This window comes from Anolis sagrei, chromosome 5 (genome assembly GCF_037176765.1).
Source record: "Anolis sagrei isolate rAnoSag1 chromosome 5, rAnoSag1.mat, whole genome shotgun sequence".
Lineage (NCBI taxonomy): Eukaryota > Metazoa > Chordata > Lepidosauria > Squamata > Dactyloidae > Anolis > Anolis sagrei.
Window position 1 is genome coordinate 153,724,295 of NC_090025.1, and position 23,855 is coordinate 153,748,149.

Genomic DNA, 23,855 nt, shown 5'->3' on the forward strand with positions numbered 1-23,855 from the left:
ATTTAATGAGCCAAGATGGGCATGGGTCTAGAGGTGAGGTGGTCGCCCTCACAGCCCCAAGAACCCCCTCTACGGTTTCAGGAAGAACAAGCCTAAAAGAATCCCACAAAATTGGACAAGCAGGTACCTCCGTCACCTCTTCAGGCACTGCGATGGAATTGGAGTCGAGCTCGAGGCGTATCTGGGCGACTTTATCTGCAAAATGGTGTGCGAAATCGCGACACCGAGCTGCGGGGTCGTCAGGGACCCCCTCCACCGCAGGTGGGTGGAGGAGTTCTCCCACGACCCGAAACAGCTCCGATGATCTATTTGCTGCAGATGCTATACGAGCGGTCGTGAATGACTTCCTGGCCGCCCGTATGGCCACGGAGTATGCCTTAAGAGAGGCTCTAGCCCGTGTTCGATCAGATACATCTCGAGATTTCCTCCATTTGCGCTCTAGCCCCCTTCTCGTGTGCTTCATCACAGCCAGCTCCTCGGTGAACCAAGGAGATGGCCTGTCACGACGCAACGAGATGGGGCGTTCGGGTGCGATCATATCTAACGCCCTGGCCATCTCCCCGTTATAGAGAGTTACCAAGGCGTCGATAGAATCGCCAGGCTCCAAGGCAGGAAGAACCCTAAGATTCCTCAGGAATCCATCCGGATCCATCAGTCTCCTAGGGCGGACCATCTTAACTTGTCCTCCACCCCTGCGGAGGTTTAGGGTCGCAGTAAGTCTAAATGTGATCAGATGATGGTCAGACCATGACACTGGAAGGATGTTTTGATCTTCCACTCTGATCAATTCGTCGTCCGCCACAAAGACAAGGTCGAGAGTGTGCCCAGCTTGATGCGTGGGGCCGGATATTATCTGTGACAGTCCTATGGCCGTCATGGTGGCCATAAAGTCCTGAGCTGCGCCAGATAAAGTGGTCTCGGCGTGGATGTTAAAGTCTCCCAGCACCACCAGGTGCTGGGAGAGCAAAGCCGAATTAGAGACCACCTCCGCTAACTCAGACAGGGAAGCTGCTGGATCTCGGGGTGGACGATACACCAACAGGAACCCCACACTGTCACGGCTCCCCACCTTCAAGTGGACACATTCAAACCCAGAAGCTTGCGGGACAACGCATCTGGTCACGGCGATGGATTGCCGGAAGACCACTGCGACCCCTCCTCCCCGCCCCCCTTGTCTGGCCTGCTGATGCACTCCGAAACCAGGTGGACACAACTGGGTGAGATTTACTCCCCCCAGCTCATCCAGCCAGGTCTCGGTGATGCATGCCAGATCCGCCCTCTCATCCGTGATCAAGTCCTGGATGGCCGCGGTCTTACCATTAACGGATCTGGCATTAATCAGCAGGACCTTAAGGCCAAGGGGGCTGCCATGGAGCCTACCACTACCTACCTTCTCCAGGGTCGCAAGAACTCTGTTGCGCTTCTCCCTGGGATGTTGGTGAACCGCTATTCTCCTCCCCCACACGACTTGGATGGCACCCCCTTCCTCTGGAGCCCTCCCCCCCCCTACATGGGCAGGATCTATGACTAGTCAGCTCTCAGAGGAAGAAGTCGGGCTGGGGAATAATCTCCCTTGGGCGTTAGGTAAGGATGTTTCTGATGATGAGGTAGATAATGAAACATCAAGGGAGCTGAGTGGGCTGAATAAGGGGAGTGTTCTCGAGCGAAGGAGTGTGGCTGGTTGAGCGGGGGCGACCGGGGCAGATGGGGTCTCAAAATGGTATGAACCAGGAGGGGGGGAGGGGGAGGCCCTAACCGGGGAGCTAATTGTGGAATTCACACGGGGACCTGATGGTGTATGGTGAGAAGGAACCCCGGAGGCAAATAAGGGGCGTATCTGGGGGTCCACAACTACCCTCCTAATGGTAATGCCCCATTTCTTTAAGACAGAGCGCTTTGCCATAAGCTCTCCGAGCCATGAATTGTCTTCTGGTGTTATTTGAAGACGGGAGGAACGGTCAGATGATTGGAAGTCCCTCCATAACCACACTATGGCTTCTAGTCTTATATCCTGTTGTCTTTTACCCAGGATTTGGGCCAAGGAATTACAAACTGCCCTCTTAGAGGTCCATCTGCCTCTGTTTATCAATTGGTCAGCAATGTCCACCGCGAACATGTCAGTTTGTAGATGATGATCCTGAGTGCAGGCTGCGGTTGGCTGGACCAAAAAATCTGTTGTTATATTATTGATCGTCCTCTGAGCGGCCATCATAGACCGCTGCCACTCCACAATGTTCTCAATCCTATGACTGCCCAAAGATTCTCCCCTTCCCTCAGTCGACTCATCATTCAATCCTCGTTCAGCCCCCAGATCCCCAAGGTCCGACATGCCTTTCTCCCCATTTTGGCACAAGTCCTTAGCCAGATCTGCACACAAAGAGTTCTCAGTCTTTGGGGGAATTGATTGCACAGGAATTCCTGAGAAAGAGGCAAAACCTCTAAGGAGATGGTCCATTTTCTCGTTTAAAAACCTGAGTTGTAACAACACATGATTAAACGATTCCCTCAGGAGATCGTAAAAGTGCAAAAGATCATTCTTCGCATGGGGTTCTGCTCCACCCATTCCTATGTCTAAAAGGTAGCTCACACAACACTCGTATCTAAACACTCCCACCAGCTTACATTCACATACAACTTCCGGCACAGTCAGCCACTCCCAGGCACTCCAAGAGCCCACAAACTTCTCTCTTTCCCACAATTCACTCAACTATCCAACACCACATCTGCACTCTCACTCACTAGACTAAACACACCCAACAATCATCCACACTTCCTATACGACTCTTTTATCACAACCGCTAGTCTAAACACCCTCAGCTACCAGCCACACCTTCCTATATGGATGCTTCTTGTCACAAGCAGTCTCATGCGATCTCCTGGGCCTCTTCACCTGATCCACCCCCACAATCCTATCCTCATCAATCAAATCCTATGTATCTCCTATCATACTCTCAGCAGTCGAAACATACAACATGTAACATAAAACATACAGCCAAGCTAAACTATAACAAATACTAGAATTAACTAGCAAAAGAGAAAGTGGGAAAATAAAATAAGATAAAATAAACCAAACAGAAAAGGGTCAGATGGCGACAACAGCAGTTCCCTCCGATGCAAAATGCTCAAACAGCATTGCTTCTCTCCCTTTCCCGAGGCAGCAAGATGGGGCGCCCGGCAGCGGCGGGGCCCAGGGGCCCGATGGAGGGGGCTTTCCTTCTCTCCCCTCCCCAAAGGCAGCGGGGAGGGGGCGCTCGGCGGCGGCGGGGGCCCTGGAGGCCCGATGGAGGGGGCCTTCCTTCTCTCCCCTCCCCCAAAGGCAGCGGGGAGGGGGCGCTCGGCGGCGGCGGGGGCCCTGGAGGCCCGATGGAGGGGGCCTTCCTTCTCTCCCCTCCCCAAAGGCAGCGGGGAGGGGGCTAGTTAATTCTAGTATTTGTTATAGTTTAGCTTGGCTGTATGTTTTATGTTACATGTTGTATGTTTCGACTGCTGAGAGTATTTTTTACATTGGCATATTCACTACCAATGGGCTGTATAAACCACGTAAGGAAGTATTTATATTATAATTTGTCTGGCATCCATTATTACATTATAGAAACATTAAGAAACCAACTTGACACATATTTCTTTCTACCCTGTTGATGGGATCAGCCACATTGTCATCAATTTTCCCTTTTCCAACTACTCAAACAAGAAGCTCTTTTAGACAATGTCAAGACATGTCTTAAGTGCATCTACTCATATTTGAAGTCTTCCATGTTCTAATTATGGTCAGTTAGACCCACAGCTATAATTCTGTATGGCAGTCAGGGGCCCAGTCTTGGAAACTTTCCAAATACCAAGTTCTGCTGATTTAAGCAAGTAAGTGCATAAAAAGGCCATGTTTGGATTCAGTTTCTTCTTATGTATCTGAAGAGAGTAAATTGTATATAATCAGTGGAGACAGACCAAAACATGCCTCATTTGATTTGTATCCCTCTTTCCCCTAAAGTAAATAGCTAAATTGTCACTGATTGTGACAACTAAAGCATCAAAGTATAATGAAATAAAATGTCTAGCATGATTTTAATGTTTTGTCCTTTTCTACATACCAGTGTGCTCGTATTTATCCTCATCTAAACTGTTCAAAACACAGACACTTTCCAAGTTACAAAGAATATAGGTTCTGTAGGTTTACTATTAAGGTGAATTTGTTTGACTTATCCATGTAGTTTTGGCAAATTTTCAAGGTTTTTATTAAAAAAAAGTAATAATAAAGAAAATCTGTTCCTAGTCTGAAAGTGTTATTTCCTGTTTCATTATGTGGTCTTTACTTTGAAAGTAGTTGTTTTACTCCAGAAACTTTGTTTTCATGGCAGAAACTTTGTTAAATTGTTGGAGACTTGATAAAGTAAACTTGCTATAGGGTGGTGTCCCTTGCACAAAGTCAAAGTTTTGCAGGAATAGAAACCCAGGAATAGAAATCATAGAACAGACACCATCAAGGGACATCTAGACCGACCCCCTTCTTCCAGGCAGAAAGGCACCATCCAAACTCTTCTGACATCCATATGCTTCCCCTATTGAGTTGAAGGGGACCCTCAAAATACATCCATATTTGTTATTTCTTTTTTTTACAGCCCAGCACAGAGATTGACTTAGAGCAAATCAATTTATCCTCCACAAAAAGCAACAACAGCAATCCCCTTGAATTTCTGTCTTTATGACACACAACCACATAACTTCAATTTAGTACAGATTTATATTATTACTTACTTGCTTTAGTCCTCTTTGCAGATTCAATCATTTTATATATTATCATTACTGACTCTAAACGGCTAGATGCCCGCCACAGTGCCTTCCTTATGTCAATCAGGCCAAAGAAAAAGAATTGGTTTTTTAAAGCACTTTATGTTCTCTTGGCTTTGCAAAAGTTGCTTAATGCTTGCTTACTTTAGTCCTCTTTGCAGAATCTATAATTTTATTTATATTTAGACTAACTCTAAATGGCGACTGCTGACGCCAGCCTTCACTTGGATTCTTCAGCCTCATTTGGGTCCTGAGCAGCATTGCATTCTGGGAAATGTAGTTTATGGCAGGGCCTTTTGCAATCTCTACTATTGGGAACCTGGCCCTCCCAACTACAGGTGAAATGGCTGTGATTAGTTATGCCCATAGCACCTTCCTTATGGTGGTGCTGGCAAAGATGGGGCCAAAGGAATGACTTTAAAAGTACTGTATGTTCTCTTGGTGTTACCAAAGTTGCTCAATGATTATAGTAAAAATAAAAGTGACCTTGGGAGACATCTGAACATTACAGAACATTTACGAAAAAAATGGATAAATGTTTCAATTTCTAAATTTCCCCAAGACCTTTCCTACATGTCTCAGCAATCACTTCATATGCACAAGCCACACACACACACATATATGTTTTGGATATAATAGGGAAGCGTTAACAATCCTGTGGTGTTTGCTTTGCTGTCTGTGCCTCTGTTCAGAAGATTTCACCTCACTTTCTGCCCCTGTGAGAATTTGATTTTGAAAAATTTCACTTGTTGTGGAGATAAGGATTGGTGATAAAGCTTCAGTGAAGACACCTTTTCCCCATGACAACTGAAATTCCCTTCCTGGGGTAAATGTCTTTCAGTTCCTGATATTTCACCCCCATTCTTAACTATGAGTCATTTCTAAGTCAGATATTTGTAACACGGGGATTGCTTGTATTGTATTTATAAAAGCAGAAAGCATTTCTAAATGACATTACATTGTTAAATTCCATCCTTAAATAAAGGTGAGGTTTCTTTGTGCTTTACTGTGAAAGTTTGAAAAATATCACAGTTTGATTAAAACTGCAGTTAAAACCAGTTTCAGATGTTTCAGATGCAGTTAAAACTAGTTTCAGTTGTGCCTGTACCTTGGGAAGTCTGATCTGGCCACAGTGGTCCACGCTCTTGTTACATCCCGAATAGATTACTGCAATGCACTCTACGTGGGGTTGCCTTTGAAGACTGTTTGGAAACTTCAATTAGTCCAGCGGGCGGCAGCCAGATTAATCACCGGAGCGTCATACAGGGAGCATACCACCCCTCTGTTATGTCAGCTCCACCGGCTGCCGATCCAGTTCCAAGCACAATTCAAAGTGTTGGTTTTGATCTACAAAACCCTATATGGTTCCGGCCCAACGTATCTCTCCAAACGCATCTCCTTCTACGTCCCGCCTCGGAGTTTAAGATCTTCTGGGGAAGTCTTGCTCTCGGGCCCACCTCTATCACAAGTGAGGTTGGTGGGGGCGAGGAGCAGGGCCTTCTCGGTGGTGGCCCCTCACCTGTGGAATTCATTCCCCGGGGAAATTAGGTCATCGACATCCCTCCTCACTTTTAGAAGGAAATTAAAAAACATGGATTTGGGACCAGGCTTTCGGGTAATCTGGCAGATAGACAAAGGACAAGCAACGACTAGAATTGATGGATTTGACAATGTGGAATTGAATTTATGGACTCTGAGCTGGCAAACGTTGAGCACTAGATTGGTTTTAGGGATTGTGATGTATAATGGATTGGTTTTTTAAATTGTTTTAATTACTGTTTATATATGTTTTATTTTTGTCTTGTTGTGCTGGCATCGAATTGTGCCTTTTGTAAGCTGCCCTGCGTCCCCCCTCGGGGGTTGAGAAGGGCGGGGTAGAAGTGTGAGAAAGAAAAGAAGAAGAAGATGTGTAAGTTAAACAATACAATGTAAATTATGTTGCATTAGATACCATCAGTTAGCTCTACATTTTTGCCCTTCCAAATTCAGTACATCCAAAATAATTTGCATATCATGTCTGGGCTCCAGAATCTATCTTACCTGTCACATTTCAGTCTTGCTGAATCAGTGTGGCAAATTAGTAAACAATATTACTTGTCAGGATGTCCAGGTAATTGAGATTTAAAACATGTAAAGATATTGACCAGGCCAGAGACCTCCATTATAGGGCTATGATATAGGAAATGATTGGATCATTAGGGTCACCCAGAGTTGTGAGGCACTAGAAAGGGTGCATCTTGGATGACATTCTCCATGTTCTATAGGTGGCTGGGAAAAAGGAGTGGAAATGTTGTTTTAATCCCTCCCAGGAGTATTCACCCTAATCTGACAGGTTTAAAAATTTAGCTTGAGTTAGGGTGCCCCTACAAATCAGTTCCCCTCTGCTGCTCATTCTTATTGGATTTAATAAATTGTGATCCTAGTTAAACTAAGCCTTTGGGTCTACTTTTTATCCCCCCCCCCCCCCCCGCAAATGAGTATTTTTGATAGAATAACTCCTCTAAAGACATTGTAAAGTGTGCAAAATCTTCACTACTGTGCTATTTTTCTTTCGGGGGTTCTTAATCATTTAGAATTCTATTATTTGTCAGGAAAACCAGTTATGATGAACATTCTTTCAGTCCCTATACTATATATCACATCTGTCCAGAACATTTCTGAAGAAATAATTAATTTCAGGTAGATCATGTCATTTCATCCTCACCCCCACACATTTGTTTCCTGCGAGGTCACAAATATATTGTCTTTACTTCCAAGTGCAGCTGTAATAAATGTCAATGATTCAAAATATGACTCTAGTATTAGTTTGTGCATCTATCTACCTACCTACCTATCTATCTATCTATCTATCTATCTATCTATCTATGTTTATTAGAGGACCAGATAGAGTTGCTCAATGTATTATGTTTTTAATTTGATACATTTTGATTTACTCATCCTATTTAACATTTAAAGCTCCTTGTTACCACAAGTCTGTATGAAATCCTTATTTGGTTGCAATCACAACTTGAATAAACTTGCACGATTCTTTTCCCTTCAGATTTTTAGCAAATTAAAATATATGAAACAGATCCAGTAACAGGAAGTGATATGGCAATGACTGATTTGCTGGAAGAGTTCTTGTTCATGCTATAACTCAACTCAGGCATTTAACTTAGGCAATATCCTTTGGGGGGTTTTCTTTTCTGTCTCTGGAATGGCTTCATCAGATTGACTGTACTATATGCAAGTGAATGAATGGATTTTACTGTTATAGTCACAGACCAAGAGTATAAAACTTTTAAACTTTACAACAATAAAAACCAGAGGTTTTTTAAAAAAAGTATAAACATTAAAACTAAAAATGTATAACATTAAAAGCAGAAAGTCCATGGGTAATAAAAAGAGTACATTAAAACTTCATCCGCTTAAATAATCCACAAGCAGCTTCCTTATTTTTATAGCTACCACACAAAACTTAGCTACTCTATAAGTGATCGATTGGTTCCTATCCTCTATAACAGTGGTTCTCAATCTGTGGGTCCCCAGGTGTTATGGCCCACAACTCCCAGAAATGCCAGCCAGTTTACCAGCAGTTAGGATTTCTGGGAGTTGAAGGCCAAAACATCTGGGAACCCACAAGTTGAGAACCACTGCTTTATAAGATGTTTTAAATAATATTCTTCATTTCTGCCTGGGATCTTCTGTAAAATGAGAGTAATAAAAATAGATTGAATATCCTTATAGAAATGACAGTGTAAAAGGATATGCCTGGCCGTTTCCACCTTCTCCATGCTGCATGGACATGCACACCCATGGTAGGGGATACCTATACACCTACCCTGCAGTAATGCTGATGGAAACACATTAAATCTGGTTAGGGTGAAGGATCTCATAAATTTGAGATTATAAGGGGGGAAATTGTAAGGGAAGTCTTACATTTGAGTACACTAGACTGAACTTTGCCCAAATGAAGAGACTAATGAAAAGGAATTTGAAAGGTGAAAGTCAAAAATATCAAAATGGCCAGAACTATGAAAACCTTAGCAGTGGAGGATAAGGCCGATTTCAGTGGTGTAATTCTGAATGCAATGATGCACTTTTTCATACAATGCAAGCAAAAAATTGATTCTCTTCACCTTCCCATCCCATCCTAGCATCCTGTGGAACATTACTTTTAGGGTAACAATATCTGGCAAAAACGGTAGGTTACAGCAGAAGTACACCTAGCTTTAAATCATATTCCACATATAAGGAAAAGTATCACTCCCTCCTGTAGCTTACCAGTATGGCAAGCCAGCAGTACCAAGGAGCCTATTTCAAAAAAAGAAAAAGAAAAAAGCTTCATTCAGAAAATGGAGATAAAGCATTCCCCCCCCCCCAAAAAAGATAAAAAATCTGGGGGAGGGGCACAACAACTTGCACAAAATAAGTTTAAGTGGACAATAAGGATTTTTTTTTTGAAAAAAAGATTCTGAGAATTTTCCTTAGACACACAATGAAAATATTATTATTACTTTCCTTAGCTTAGTAGGGGGTGGATTGTTAAATGGCAAGTGTTTAAAGGACAAGCTGTTTAAATAACTGCCAAAGGCAGAATTGAAAATTGTGGAGAAGTTCAATGAACTAATTGTAGCTACATTCACTACAGAAGATGCAGGATAAATACATCTGCCTGAATAGATATTTTCCAGGTAGATCACAAGTTGTAACAAAGGCAACTAACCTGTATGTCAAGATTAGGCTACCTAATGTTTGCCAGTTATTGCTGTGGTAAAAGGTTGAGAGGCTGCCATTATGCTCATGACCTGCCTATGGGCTAGTTATAGTATCTGCTTAGCTGCTACAGGAACAGCTTTTGAAGACTAAACTTGTGCTACCAACTTTTTAATCTTAGTTTCAAAGATCTTTCTACAACAATACTAAACCAGAAAGCATTTCATAGTTCACGGCCCTCCAGTATGAATAGCACTACTTCCTTTCCATTGCCTTTTCACCAGGAGCTTACTATCTTCAGCCAACAAAATGGCGAGTAATTAGTTGAAAGAACTGTTTGTCCTAAGAGCTTTTTACACAAAGATATGCTCTTGATTTATTTGCCACCTTTGCTTGGTTCCATGTCACCTTTGACTCTTCCCCCCTCCCCAAATACTATTTCTTTGCCCTCACTGTTTCTTTTTCTATCTATTTTTTTCCATATGTTCATGATTTAGTGCACAGTGTTCACCTGTTCTAGGTAGCAGCAAGTGGCAATAGAGTTACAAGCTTGGCAGATGCAGGGAATGCTGTGGATGTAGCATATCATGATTTCAGTAGGACATTTGACAATGACAAGATCCCCCATGATCTTCCACATGGGATTTGTGTGGATAGCTTTGCAGATGGTCTGTCATATATTCATTAAATACTGAATGTGTTAAGAAGAAGCTATTAAATATCCACACATTTTCATCCATCATGACAAAAGGTGTCTTGAATGCTGAGATTTTTGCCATGGGCATTCTTCAGTTCTCTTTGCTTTTGCATGAAAAAGGTTTCCCAGCCATCAAAAGAGAGTCTACTATCCTTTTGAGATCTGAATATAACCAGTTTCAACAGTATTCTATACAGCTTGCTCCCAAGTTGACTCTGGTAATGATATTACAGGACCTAATTATTTTATCAGCAGCATTATGAATTGTCATTCTTGCTCCTCCTTCAATGTAATGTATGTCAACAATAGTCAGCAATATCCTACTGGGTTTCATATAAGGTAAGCACACCAATCCATATAGAAAAGACTAAACTGACACTAATCTGGTATAAGAAATTACAGTCTTCAAAAGTACCTCAGCATGCTTTTTTCACAAATGATTCCATACTGTATCTATTGTTACCTGATATACTCCTACAAACATATAACCGATAGCATATCAAAGGTTGAAATTAATTCCATGAGTATCTGAGGAGGTAGACTGAAATCAATGGAGATGCTGTGGCAAATTAACACAGCTATCTGGTTTGAATCAGGACAAATCACTTTCTGTTTCACAACTGAACTGGTATAAAAGTAAAGGGATCTTATTTGGATCCTATTGACATGCTTTGCTTTTTTACAATCCCTAATATTTTATCCAGATAGATAGCAGAGAGGCTTCCTAATAGGTTTAGTGCAGGTGTGGGCAAACTTTGGCCCTCTGGGTGTTTTGGACTTCAACTCCCACAATTCCTAACAGCCAGTAAGTTGGCAAGGATTTCTGAAAGTTGGAAGTCCAAAACATCTGTAGTTTGCCCATGCCTGGTTTAGTACCTCCTCCCTCTACCACACATGATGAACAGATCTGGAACTCAAAATGAGGTAATTCACGAATTAAGCAAAACTTTGATTTAAAAAAAATCCCTTTCAGTCCCAGCCACCTTGTTGCAATATAACCCATCTTTTCTGTGTATAGGGGAGAAAAAAATCTTGATACTACCTAAAGCAGGCTGCAGATCTGTAGCTGGAATATCATCACTTTTCTTCTGTATGTTTTGACTGATGGAGAAGGCAGTGGGCTTTGAAACCTAGTGTGATAATTCTCATTGACCTAATGAAGGTAATATTCAAGATAATACCCTGAATTATCACCCAACTTATGCCTGATATTGTAGCACTTCTATCCCTTATGCTACTTTTTAATTCAGTCTCCTACTCACAAGAGTCCATTTAGACATGAAACTCTATTTTATTTCAACTGAAAAAGGGTTTTTTTAAAAAGAAAATCAGTATTTGATTTAAAGCACATTAACGTGATGCTTATGAATCAATAAATTGTAATAAAATACAGCAATACTGAAAGTTCTTCCACCCAAATTGTTTAAGTAATTAAATTGATATCAATATGGCTATCAAACTTAATCAACTAAAATTTCCAATACCTTCCACTCCCAAACACATTCAGACTAGATGGAATTTAAACATATGTAAATAATGGGGATTAAGGTAGTATTATCTTGTTCCACTCTTGCACAACAGGGAAGATGATGTCTGGACAAAGGAGAGGTAGCGTTATTAGAGCATGACATAATGAAATCAGTCAGAATCTTGAATCTCCAACCATTAGCACAAAGCACTAACTTCTGGTGTGGGAAGTCTCAGAGGATGAAGTTAGTAATTTTGAATTAAGGAACATTGTTCTGAGTGTAGTCATGCATGTCAGATATATGCCAGAGATATAAAATAAAATGCTGATATTATTAAAATCTTCATATGATCATTATTCATATGAACTCCAACTAAGCAGAGATCTTGTGAGCTCACTTCTCATTGTCTTCTCTCAGCAAAATGTTTTGAATCACTTAGCAGTGAAATCTTTTTTTCCCTTTACACAGTATTCTTGCAATGTGAAAAAGATTTGTTAGTAGGATAGCTGGATGAAATTAACTGAAGTAGAGAACTCCATTTCAGAAATGTTTTGGGGACTTTTGAAAATATTAAATTTCCTGTTTTGTTACTGAGATTTTAGGACTTTGGCAGAAAAAGTGAAAGATAAGGAAAAGAAGTTTATTGGGAAAAATAAATGTTTATGTTGGAAAAGGTTAGTTATGGTTACAGGAATTGCAAAATGTTGAAAGGGGTCTGGGAGCCTTATACATAAATATCTTCTTCTATATTACAAAGTCTTTTTTCACCCCAGTTCACTGAAAAAGCTCAATATGGATGTCTATATCAACAGTCAATTGCCTGTAAGAAAAATTACTAATGGTTGCTATAATATTAATGGATTTCAAGTACAGTCAGCTGCACACATTCCCTTCTTCAGGAATCTCTAGTTACTGGAAGTTAACTCTGGATCTCACTAGGGGATTTAGAGATTACTATAGACTAGAGAAAGGTCTCTCTAGATATTTCTAATCCTCCTGCATGGTTCCAGTGGAAGCTCACCAGGGTCATTCTACAAGATCTAGAGATTCCTACCACCTCATCACATTGGGGGCAAATTGGCCCTTTGAAACACTTTGTGGATGAGGCCTGCCAAGTGCTGTCACATGACGCTCAATAGGCCCTGCCCCATTGACTATTCAAGTGCCAAGAAAGTGTTGCAAGATGCTTTCTTGGCAATGACAGAGAGTTAAGTGGGTTTTGGGTAGATGTTTGCTGAGAAGAGATAAAGGGAAATGTCTCAACAGAAAATAAAGGTTCAATGACACTGAGGGCCTCATTTGATGGCAGCTAAGTTCTGTTTCCACGTGCTATGAAAATAGAGCCCCTGAGAGTCCCTCTGAGGACTTCACATGATCTATGGAAATGACCCGAGCAGCAGAAAGCAGGGGAAAGGTGGGAAAAGGCACAGTAACCAAATGGGATGACTGGCCATCCCAGTAGATAGGAAAAAATGGGAGGGAACAGGGTAAGATGGTTCTCTCCATTTCCCCCCACTCTGTCAAAGTTTTGATTGAAGAGTCAGGCGTCAACAATGAGAATTTTGAGAAGTGAAGTTTTTTTATATAATTAAAGGGTTGATGTAGGTATATAAGGAATATAAGAAGCATTTTTTGTATTGATACTAGAATTAATTGAAGGCTAAAAGCATTTTAGGCTGTGCTCTCTTTCTCCTGCCCTCTCTCTGAGGATCTAAGACAGCAGCTTCATTGATAGCCAATAGGTAGGGTTAGGTACCGTTGGAATCTTCGGAATTCAGAATAAATTCAGAAAAATTACCCTTTTGAAGCGATTTTGAACTTTTTTAGGAAACCGGAAATCCCTTTGCCCTTCTGAAGCTAGCCTCACCATTTTTCTTCCAACTCAGGAAATGAGTCGGAAGTGACTCAGTGTTTGTAAGCAAGCACCTTGCGTGCTGGGATGCTTGCTTACCAGCCAATGAAGGGAGAAGTTTTGCGGAGGGGAGGGGAGGGGTTTCGGCACAGCAGCCATTGTGCTATATAAAGGACTACTCATGTCTCAGAGGCTCATTGTGAGCATGGGAAGCGAAAGGGAAAGAGAAAGGAAAGGGAGGTTTTGAATGGGAGGTTGGAAGAGCAGGACATGTGGAGAAGGGCTGGGAGCAGGGCCGTAGCCTGCATGCCTTGCAGCCGCTTGTGTGTTGTAGCTGTTGGGCAGGGCAGCAGAGAACTAGGGCAGGGAGAAGGGCTGTTGCCTGCCTGGGCTGCCTTGCAGATGCTTGTGTGTGTTTGCTGTTGGGGTTTGGGATGGGTGGGCAACACATGGGTGGCTATAATACTGAGGTGTGTGAGTGCAGTTTGTTTCCTTAGTTTGTCTTGCGCTGCCAAAAAGTTAAAATATTATCCCTCAACTTAAACTTCTAGAAGCCTGAACGTCCTGTGTGCTTACTTGCTTTGTGTTGGTACAGAGGAGACACCATAAATCCCATATAGTCCAAATATTATCCTTCAAAATGGGGGGGGGGGGGGGGGAATATACTTCCAAAAGCCAAAATGGCCTGTGTGATTACTTTCTTTGTCTTGTTACTGATGAGACTCTACAAATCCCATACAGTCACAATATTATCCTTCAATTTCAATTGTTCTAAAAATGAGAGAGAGAGAATCCCCTGAAGTTTGCACAGTGTCATTTGCTATTTTTCGCATATTGCACAATCACGTCCACCATTAATGAAGCATTTCGGAGAGTTCCAAACTTATCTTTGGAAAAATTCTGAATTCACTTCCAAATTGAACCACCAGCATCACCTACATCCAAAACGAGTTTTGAACCATTTTTTTTCTGGATCAAACAAACTGAATTGCCAGAGGTGTTCATGTTTCTTATCTCACCTCATGCTATACTTGCATATTTGTGAATAATATTACAAGCACACCATAAATAACTATCACCATTTGTTCCAGTGGAAACTGCACCCACTAATTCTATCCTTGGAATCCTTTATTATTCAGGAAAGTGGTGGGAATTGATGAAAATAAAGCTTAATGGGGGAAGCTAAATAAATAGTACTGCTTCTCAGTTGCTTTCACTTTGTTGTGATTGCTAAATATACGATCTGTGCTCTACCCTAGACAGTTTCATGAGCAAATGATACCTTTTCACTTGTCACTATAAAGTAACTATTCATTTCATGCACCACTATCAGAAGTCTCAGGTTTTCTAGATTCTTTCTGTATCATAGTGAAAAACTAGTTATTACCTATCTATCTATCTATCTATCTATCTATCTATTCTAGTTTAATTCCTACTTCTTGTCTCTGCATCGTCTTCCTTTCTAGAATGTATTTTTTCAAAGTTTTATTACAACCTATCTTTTGACTTGCACAAGATAAATATGCAAAAATTTGTAGTTATCACTGAAGAATAAACTTTTGCCATTTAAATCAAACTGTGATCATTAATAGAATTTTGTCTGATCTGTTGATCGTAATAAATTATTCATTCATAGTCTTACAAATTAGCCGAAAATGAGTCAAATACAAGAATACCTTATTTTTCATATGTTCAGCGCTCCATCAATAACCACTTGACATCCCACCTAATTTACTTTTTAACAAATATATGTGTCACATAACAACATGAAAAATTATGAATAGCAGATAGTGATTCAAAAATGATGTTTATCTGTGTTTTTATTACCAGACTATCTGTGTTAGCTGTTGTATGCCTTCACATCTTTTCCAACTTATGATGACCTCAAGATGAACCAAACCTATTACAGGTCAGGCTGAGAGCACCTGACCTTCTCTAGTCACCCAGTGGGCTTTCATAGACAAGTGGGGATTCAAATCCTGGTCTCTGAGTTGCAGTCCAACCCTCAAACCATTACACCACACTTTATTTCATTCATGTCTGATAATATTGTGAAAAATACTCAGGGTCTTGAATGAAAGGCAAGAGAAAATCAATGGAAAGAAAATGCCATATCTTCCGTGATCTCTTCTGACAAAGAGGGACCTATGTATAATTTTATAGCATACCACTGTATAATTCTCTCTAAATTTGCTTGTTGACAAGAATATACAAATGGCAACAACAAGATTATACCATGACAGCACACCTCAATAAACATGTCAGTGCGGATGCCCTAACATAACTCAGTTTTCATTGTAAGCTAGCATCAGTAGACATTTTATGATATAATGTTTTCTTCAGCTTACCTAAATCAGAGCACTGTACAACCCGAAGATGGCATTGGCAACGGAATGGGCATACTGCCATCGGAGGATATCCTCGAGGCCCTGCAGGTTCAGGTGTTCCAGAACCTGCTTCATCTTCAAGCATAAAGTCAAACAATCCTCTTTGATGGAATGGCTTAGCCAAGCATAGTGGCAGGAGTAGAAGGAAAAAGACAGCCAACTTCATGGCTCAGTTCATCTATTCAAGGGAGCAGCAGTAAATCTAGAAGACAATTCAAAAGTGTACACATTAGCAATGTTCTAGTGCTCAGATATTTAATTCTTGTTGTTGTCAGTTGTCATAATACAGCTTTGATCTGTGACAACCTATGAATAAAAGACCTCATGGGCAAGGGAGGTAAAACCAAGACACAATGCTCAGGTTCTACAAACTCAAGATCAAGGCTTCTTTGATTAAATCTACCCATCTACAATGTGTTTTTCCCCTACTGTCTTCTACTTCATCACACATTGTTGTCTTTTTCCAATGAGTCATCTCATGCTAGAGCTCGTCATTTTGACTTTTAGCTAAAGTTCAGGCTTGATTTGCTCTTGGATACATTTGGCAGTCCTTGATACCTGTAAAATCCCAGCACGACCCAGCTTTCTCAATCATACATGGATACCAGAAATGCAATCATATTGTTAGGCTCTATTAGATGAGAGCCATTGAAACAGCTGTCAATTTACCATTCAACTATTGATTCAATGAGTCTACTCAACCAACAAGGTTCCAACTCACATCTTTTACATATTTGCCACTGAAACAGTTTCTGTATACCAATGCTCTAGTTTGTTTAAAAAAAAATAATAGTGCACTTATTCAGGAAACGAGATGTTTCTAACATAGAAACAATGGAGACAATTACAGCCACATTGGTTTGGACAGTTTGATTTTACTTTCATATATTAATAACAGCTTGCTATGTTAGAATTCTTCAAAGTAATTAAAGAAAGAAGCCACACTTGCCATTTGCCAATTCTTTAGTCAATACAGGAACTGTGTTGAATTGTACTCTTCCTACATTTTTTATTACTGTGGTAAATTATAGGTTCTGGTTTCTTTCTTTTTTTCTTCTCTCTTTCTCTTTCTCTCTCTCTTTGCCTTTTAAAAAATTCTGCCAAGTTGGCAAGGTCAAGTGAAAGGATCTTTTAGCTGCTTAAAACAAATCTCATCACATGTTTTAAATAAAATGATCTGTTTCCAATTGGTTATTCTTCACTTCTTTAACAATGAATCAACACTACAGGTAACCTTCAAACAGATAAAAATGACAGAGAGCCCCTTCCGGCCACATTAGACATTCCTCAAAATCATTTTGACAAGAAGTTTCAGTTGGCAGCTGTAATGGGCTGAATGAGGACTAACAACCTGAAGCTAAATCCAGATGAGACAGGACTCTCCTGATCGGTCATGAGGACAATTGGGGTATAGTTAGCAACCTGTGCTCAATGGGGATAACACTCCCCCTAAGGACACAGGTCCACAGTCTGGGGGTCTTCCTGGACTTAGCACTGATGCTTGAAAGTCAGGTGTCAGCGGTGGTCGGGAGGGCCTATGCACAATTAAAGCTTGTGCACCAGGTGCAACGGTACCTCAAGAAACCAGATCTGGCCACAGTGGTCCATGACTTAGTTACATCTCATATGGATTACTGCAGTGTACTATATGTGGAGCTGCCCCTGAAGATGTTTTGGAAGCTCCAATTAGTACAAAGATCTGCAGCCAGGCTGCTGACTGGGGCAGGTCATAAAGAACATATGACCCCTTTTTGAAGCAGCTTCATTGGTTGCCTATCTGCTTGGCACACCATCCTTTTTGCTGAAGTTAGAAATGGGTGTCTGGACATGTGATCAATACAGAGAGATTGCTCTATCCCTCTGCGTTGATTGCCAGGGGAAAAGGGTGGAATAGCTTCTGTCATGTGGACAACTAATTTGGCCAAACTGGATCCAATCCATCAATCCACTGGCAAAATAATTCAAGATCACTCTGGAGTTGCCAAGAAACACTGGATTTTTTCCCAAACTCTGCTTAACTTAGAACAAAGTTGGGTTAAGGCCTCAAAAATATAGATCCTTCCCCATAGCCATACTCCAGACATCGTCTGGACTGCCAGCACTTCGGAATTAGTCCACGTTGGGTTTTGTTTGTTTGTTTGTTTGTTTTGCCAGTGTAGGCATGGCCCCAGTGGAACTATATAACCCTGTCTACAAAGTGTGTTCAATCCCTTGATAGCTCCTTTGAAGTTCACACAAAAACCCAGAATACATTCATTACACCCCATTAATCTTGAAGCCATTAGCCATACCGCATAAAAAACTATAAAACTTACAGCAACAAAGCTTATAAAATGGACTCTACTAACTTTACAGTTTTATAACCATATATAGTCAACTTCTCACTCATGTTTCTTGTTAAACTTTAGTCCATTTTTTAGAGTCAACAATATAGCCCTACGGATGCATTGGTTAGGTATTTATCTGAAATAATTGTGTGTGTTGACATGAAAAAAACCTCATATTTTAATCCTATACCAACAACATCTGTCAACAGAAACCACACAGGATGAGTGGATAACAGTTACTTCCCACATAAGCATTGCCTGTGTGACACTGCTATAGAGAAAAACCACGTCATCCCCTTGCTTGTTGTTTATAAATGTTACTTGTGGTGCAAGATTATAATATGGAGGCATGCTGCAGCAGTAATATGGAATGTAAGCCCAACAAAGATAGCCAGAGTAGAAAAGTTAATGCATTGGAAGGATATTATAACTAGGGAGATAAAGTATTTCTAATGCATGTGCACACACATTTCAAAGATTTTGCTAAGCAGCATTCCCCCATGCATCTCCACAGAGCAGAACTGATTGGAGGAGGCATACACCTAGCAACTAAGCAGCATCTTTTTATTTGGCCAAGTCAAGAAGACCTAGTAAAGTTCTATGCTACAGTTATATGTTTCTGAGTTCCTTGTAACAGAATGAAGTGAGCAAAAATGTTTCATATAAACAAACCCAATTGTTCTGATGTCTCATTTATTCTAAATTTGGATGAGAGAAACTGCACATAGCACCTAAGGGCTTTTTAGGGGTTGTCCAAGCTCTCTCTCGCACACACACACAGACACGAGATTGAGGAGGGGAAATTGCTTTATGTTTGTCTATCATCATTACAAGATACCTCCAGGAAAGCTTCAAATTACCATCTGGACCCTCTGAAATAAAGAAAATCAGATGAATAACAAATGATAACTGGAAGTTAGTTCTGGTCTAATTTTTCCCCCTTTTGGAAGGGGGGAGGATACATCTCACCACAGAGGCAAAAACTGGACTTTGCACCCTCTACAGAGTGCATGCATACTAAGCACTATCATACAGAAGAATCATTTCTGTTTGTTTGGGGTTTTTTCCCTCTAACTTGTTGGAAATTCAAGTATGGGATTATGTAACACTTCATTTTAATTTCATCTTGCTCTTTTCAGAAAGGATCTCTGGGTGTCATAAACAGCTTAGTTCCATATTGTCTTTCTAATAAGGCTGCCTGACTCATGATCTTTGGGGAAGGCATTCTGTGTGTTCCACACCATCACAGCTACAGCTGGTGAAGACCTAGGAGAGACCTTTCCATGTTTCCATGTTTGAGCAACTAGATCTCATTTTAATGGGATTGTGCATGTATAAGTTTTTTTTTAAAAAAAAAACAAAAACCCTTGTGTTTATTACTTTGCCTTTCAAGATTCATATTGGGGAAATGTGAAGATTAAACACACACACAATAAAAACAACAACATTAAAAGACATACAAAACAACCTGAGAAGGGATATTAGAGTACGATATAGTAACTGATCAAAGGCTGGACCACTAAGTTCCAGAACCTGGGCTAAGGCCATCTTGTTTAACACAATGCTCTAGAAATGTAGTACAACTCAAAGGCTTTCAGTGAAGAACTTGTAGTATGATTCTGGATTAATTCTTCATGCATTAACCTGTTTGATTAATAACCTGGGGTAGGGGGAGCAGCCTAGGCTCTTTGAATGTTATTGGGCTACAATGCCATCAAATCTGATAGTTGACCATCTGACTGGGTGCTGAATTTCTGTAGCATGCAGAGGACCACATTTTCCCTCCAGTAGACTTTATAGTCCAAAGGCATATTGTATACAGTGGGCTCTTGGAATCTGCTGGGATTTGGTTAAAGGGCCCTTGTGGATTCCAAATTCTGTGGATGTTTAAGTCTTTTTATATACAATGGTGCCATAAAATTTCTTTGTGGGTTTTCTTTTTTGGGATATTTTTCAAGCTCTGGATGATGGAATTCCTGGGTGCAGGATCTGTGGAGATAAAGGGTCAACCATGTATATAAGTTGTGGGAGGATCCAAAACTGCATCAAAATTTCATCATTTCCTCTTTTACCCAATCAGCAGTCATTTTATACAATCAGCTATTTCCACTTCTGTAGTTCCATTCTGTGGAATTTGGGATTTATAGCTTGTTGAGACACTAGAACTCTCTAGCTGGGAATTCTAAATAGCCCCTTGCAAACTGTAAGCCACAGAACTGCACACGACACAGTCATGGCAATAAAAGCAGAATCATAACACTATAACTGTGCAACATCAGAAGGTAAAGCATACCTAGGTACAAGTGCTTCCTATGCATTTACACAAATTCCCATAGATCAGGCCCGTAGCCAGGATTTTGTTTCGGGGGGGGGGGGCTGAGTTTGGTTCGGGGGGCTGAGTCTGAGTGAAAGAGGGTTACCCCAATACCCCCATGCATATGGGATATATTGAGCACGGTGATCAGATCATGATATGAATAAACATAACAGTTTAAATAATGTACCAGTAAGGCCTTCTCGTGGACCACCATGAGAATTTCGGGGGGGTGCTGAAGCCCCCCAAGCCCCCCCCCTCAGCTACATGCCTGCCATAGATGAAAGAAAATCTACTGCAAATACTTAATCTCAATAGACTTGTGTTCCCATAGTAAAAGAGCAGCAAAAGTTTAAAATTAAATAACTAGGAATTTAAAGATATCAAAATGTTATTTTAAAATCATTTTAATAGCTTACTAACTAGCAATGGCTCCTAGAATGATCCTTAGCATCTCTAGGTGTGCTAAGGATCACTTTGAGGAAATGTGACAAACTCTGTAGCTGACAGCTAACAATGGGCCTTATCCCAGTTCTTGTGGGTTTTTTCGGGCTATATGGCCATGTTCTAGAGGCATTTCTCCTGACATTTCGCCTGCATCTATGGCAAGCATCCTCAGAGGTGAGGTCTGCTGGAAATGGGAACACAAAAATGCTGGACCACTCTCACAACCACCATGTCAGACTACACAGAGAAGCCATTGAAATCCACAAACATGTGGACAATTTCAACAGAAAGGAAGAAACCATGAAAATGAACAAAATCTGGCTACCAGTATTAAAAAATTCTAAAATTGCAACAGCAAAAACAGCAGAGAGAAAAACAGGCAGGGACATCTAATCACCTTTCAAGAAGAGTTTGCTCCAGACAGTCAGCCCATTGTATGCTAATCAAGGTGGTCAGTTGAAAGATTCACACCCAGCCCAACTTACAAAAGCCCTTTGTCTCACCCTGGTCATTCCACAGATATATAAAACCCTTTTTTCCCAGCTCCAGCAGATCTCACCTCTGAGAATGCTTGCCATAGATGTAGGCGAAACGTCAGGAGAAATGCCTCTAGAACATGGCCATATAGCCCGAAAAACCCCCACAAGAACTGAGTGATTCCAGCCACGAAAGCCTTCGACAATACAATGGGCCTTATCCTTCAAAAACCTAAATAACCATAATATCCTTTCAACATCTTTTCTATAGCTAGAACCTTGGACAAATGTATCAAGAAACAAACGCTACTTATTCTTCAGTAAATATTCATAGGAATGTAGCTGATATTATTTTGATTGCTTTGATTAGAGTTTTTCATGAGGAGAGCATGCAAAGGTGGTGACACACTCATTACTGGGTATTTAACATATTAGTTCACAATGGGAAAATGAGTATACATCTAATGTAAAAATCAGGAAATATAACCGGAATAAAACATATCAATATGCCATTTATAAATATGCTGTCCCTATGAATCATATAAAGGAAACATTTTATTGTGTGGCAGGTTGTACTAAGTGCAAGGAATTTGGGGTGTGTGTGAAGTGGAGGGTGGGTTTAATTCCATACTGAATTATATTAAGTTCTGTCTAAGACATTAAAAGTCACCTTATCCATGAATCAGTTAAGATAGAATACCAGCTTGAGTTAGTATTCCACAGTCTTGCCTTTATAAAATGTAGACAAATAGCAAGGACTTTTCTAGGAAGAGAGGAATCACCAACACTAAATCTGACTCCATCAGTATTTTTTTTTACAAATCTTCAACAACTAACATATTGCCAGTTACTTTACTAAAAAGAATTAACAACAGTGTCCTTTAAAAGACAAAGAACTGAGAAAGTAAAGAACACTTTCTAGACACATTCAAGATTTCTGTAACATATTCATTTTGCATTTTTAAAAGCAATGTCTCCTTTTCCAGTCTATAATCTTTTGCTGCAAAATAACACTGTATGTTTACCTTCAACTTCTGCACTCCAGAATCCTGTTGTATGAAATATGTAATCACTGTTTACATATGCAATACATCATTTTCTAATGTTAAGAAAAAATTCTAGGCATAGCATTCCCTCCCTAACATAAAATCAAAAATGCCTTCCACTTTTCAAACTTCAATCTCTTCTCCCAACACATCAACTGCTTTCAACTTTTCATTACTACAAGAAAGTCTATGGCTTTAAGTGCAAAACATTTTAAGAATGACAACAATCCTTTATGAAAGCAGAAATGAAAACCCCTAAAGGGAAAAGACTACAAAGAAACGTCCATAGTTCTTAAAAATGATCCCAAGTAATGCAGAGAAACCATATTCAAGCTTTGTTAAAAAAAAACCCTCCTTCTTTCAAATTCCCTTTAGTTTTGCCTGAAGTTTTACTGTTCTGTGGCAGAGTTCAAGACAATTATGGAAAACGGTACCTTTTAATCCAGGGATTTGCAATAGGCGCCCTCCAAGATGAGATGCAATTAAAGGAAAGATTTCAGCCGGGCAGAAGACCTTGCAGGTGGGGAAAGGAGGAGGGGTGGATTGCTGCTCAGTGACTGTCACTTGGTGGAAAAAACCCTCCTGCTTCTTCTGTTCCAAAAGCTCAGTTAAAAAACTTAGGTTTCCTTCAATGAACAGATTCCCGGCTGCTAACACCCACTGTAGATCATATGGTAATGACATGTCTCCTGTATGGTAGCCAGAAATTTTATCAGCCTTCTTTTCCCCTTTTCCTTTATTTCTTTTTCATGTGTTCAGGTTCCTAAGTGCTTTTACAGACTAGCACAGAGGCTTGATGGCTTTCCCCCTCCTTATTTCTGTCATTTTCTTCAAAAATCACATATTTAATTGTAGAGTTCTATAGCTTTGAAGCATTTTCTTTAGTGAAGGAAAAAGAGCTAGAAGGCTTTCTGGTTTACAGTGTATATTAGACTCAAGGAATCATCTCTCCATGTGAAGAAAACTATATGGATTTTCAGTAGTAAATAAGCAAATAAAATATTTCAGCAAAAAAAAAAATGTTTTCCATTTACCCCTCCAGGACTGGAGCTTATAGCAGTGTTTCTCAACCTTCCTAATGGCATGACCCCTTAATGCAGTTCCTCATGTTGTGGTGAGCCCCAACAATAAAAGTATTTTAATGGTTACTTCATAACTGTAATTTTGCTACTGTTATGAATTGTAATGTAAATATCTGATATGCAGGATACATTTTCATTCACTGGAGAAATTTTGGCACAAATATCTGATACACCTGAATTTGAATAGTGGTGGGATTGGGGGTGATTGATTTTGTCATTTGACAGTTGTACTTCCTGGGATTTATAGTTAACCTATAATCAAAGAGCATTCTGAACTC

At 40.4% G+C, this 23,855-nt stretch overlaps 1 protein-coding gene across 1 annotated transcript in view; it reads right to left on the minus strand.

Moving 5' to 3' along the window:
- The window catches only part of DCN (decorin), a 42,775-nt gene extending 19,614 nt beyond the window's left edge, over window positions 1-23,161 (minus strand). The window contains exons 1-2 of the mRNA XM_060777332.2: window positions 22,930-23,161; window positions 15,847-16,087 (exon numbers count right to left, since the gene is read on the minus strand). Coding sequence (XP_060633315.2) covers window positions 15,847-16,051 — 205 coding nt within the window. The 5' untranslated portion in view covers window positions 16,052-16,087; window positions 22,930-23,161. The remainder of the gene's footprint in view (window positions 1-15,846; window positions 16,088-22,929) is intronic.
- Between the last annotated feature and the right edge of the window lie 694 nt (window positions 23,162-23,855).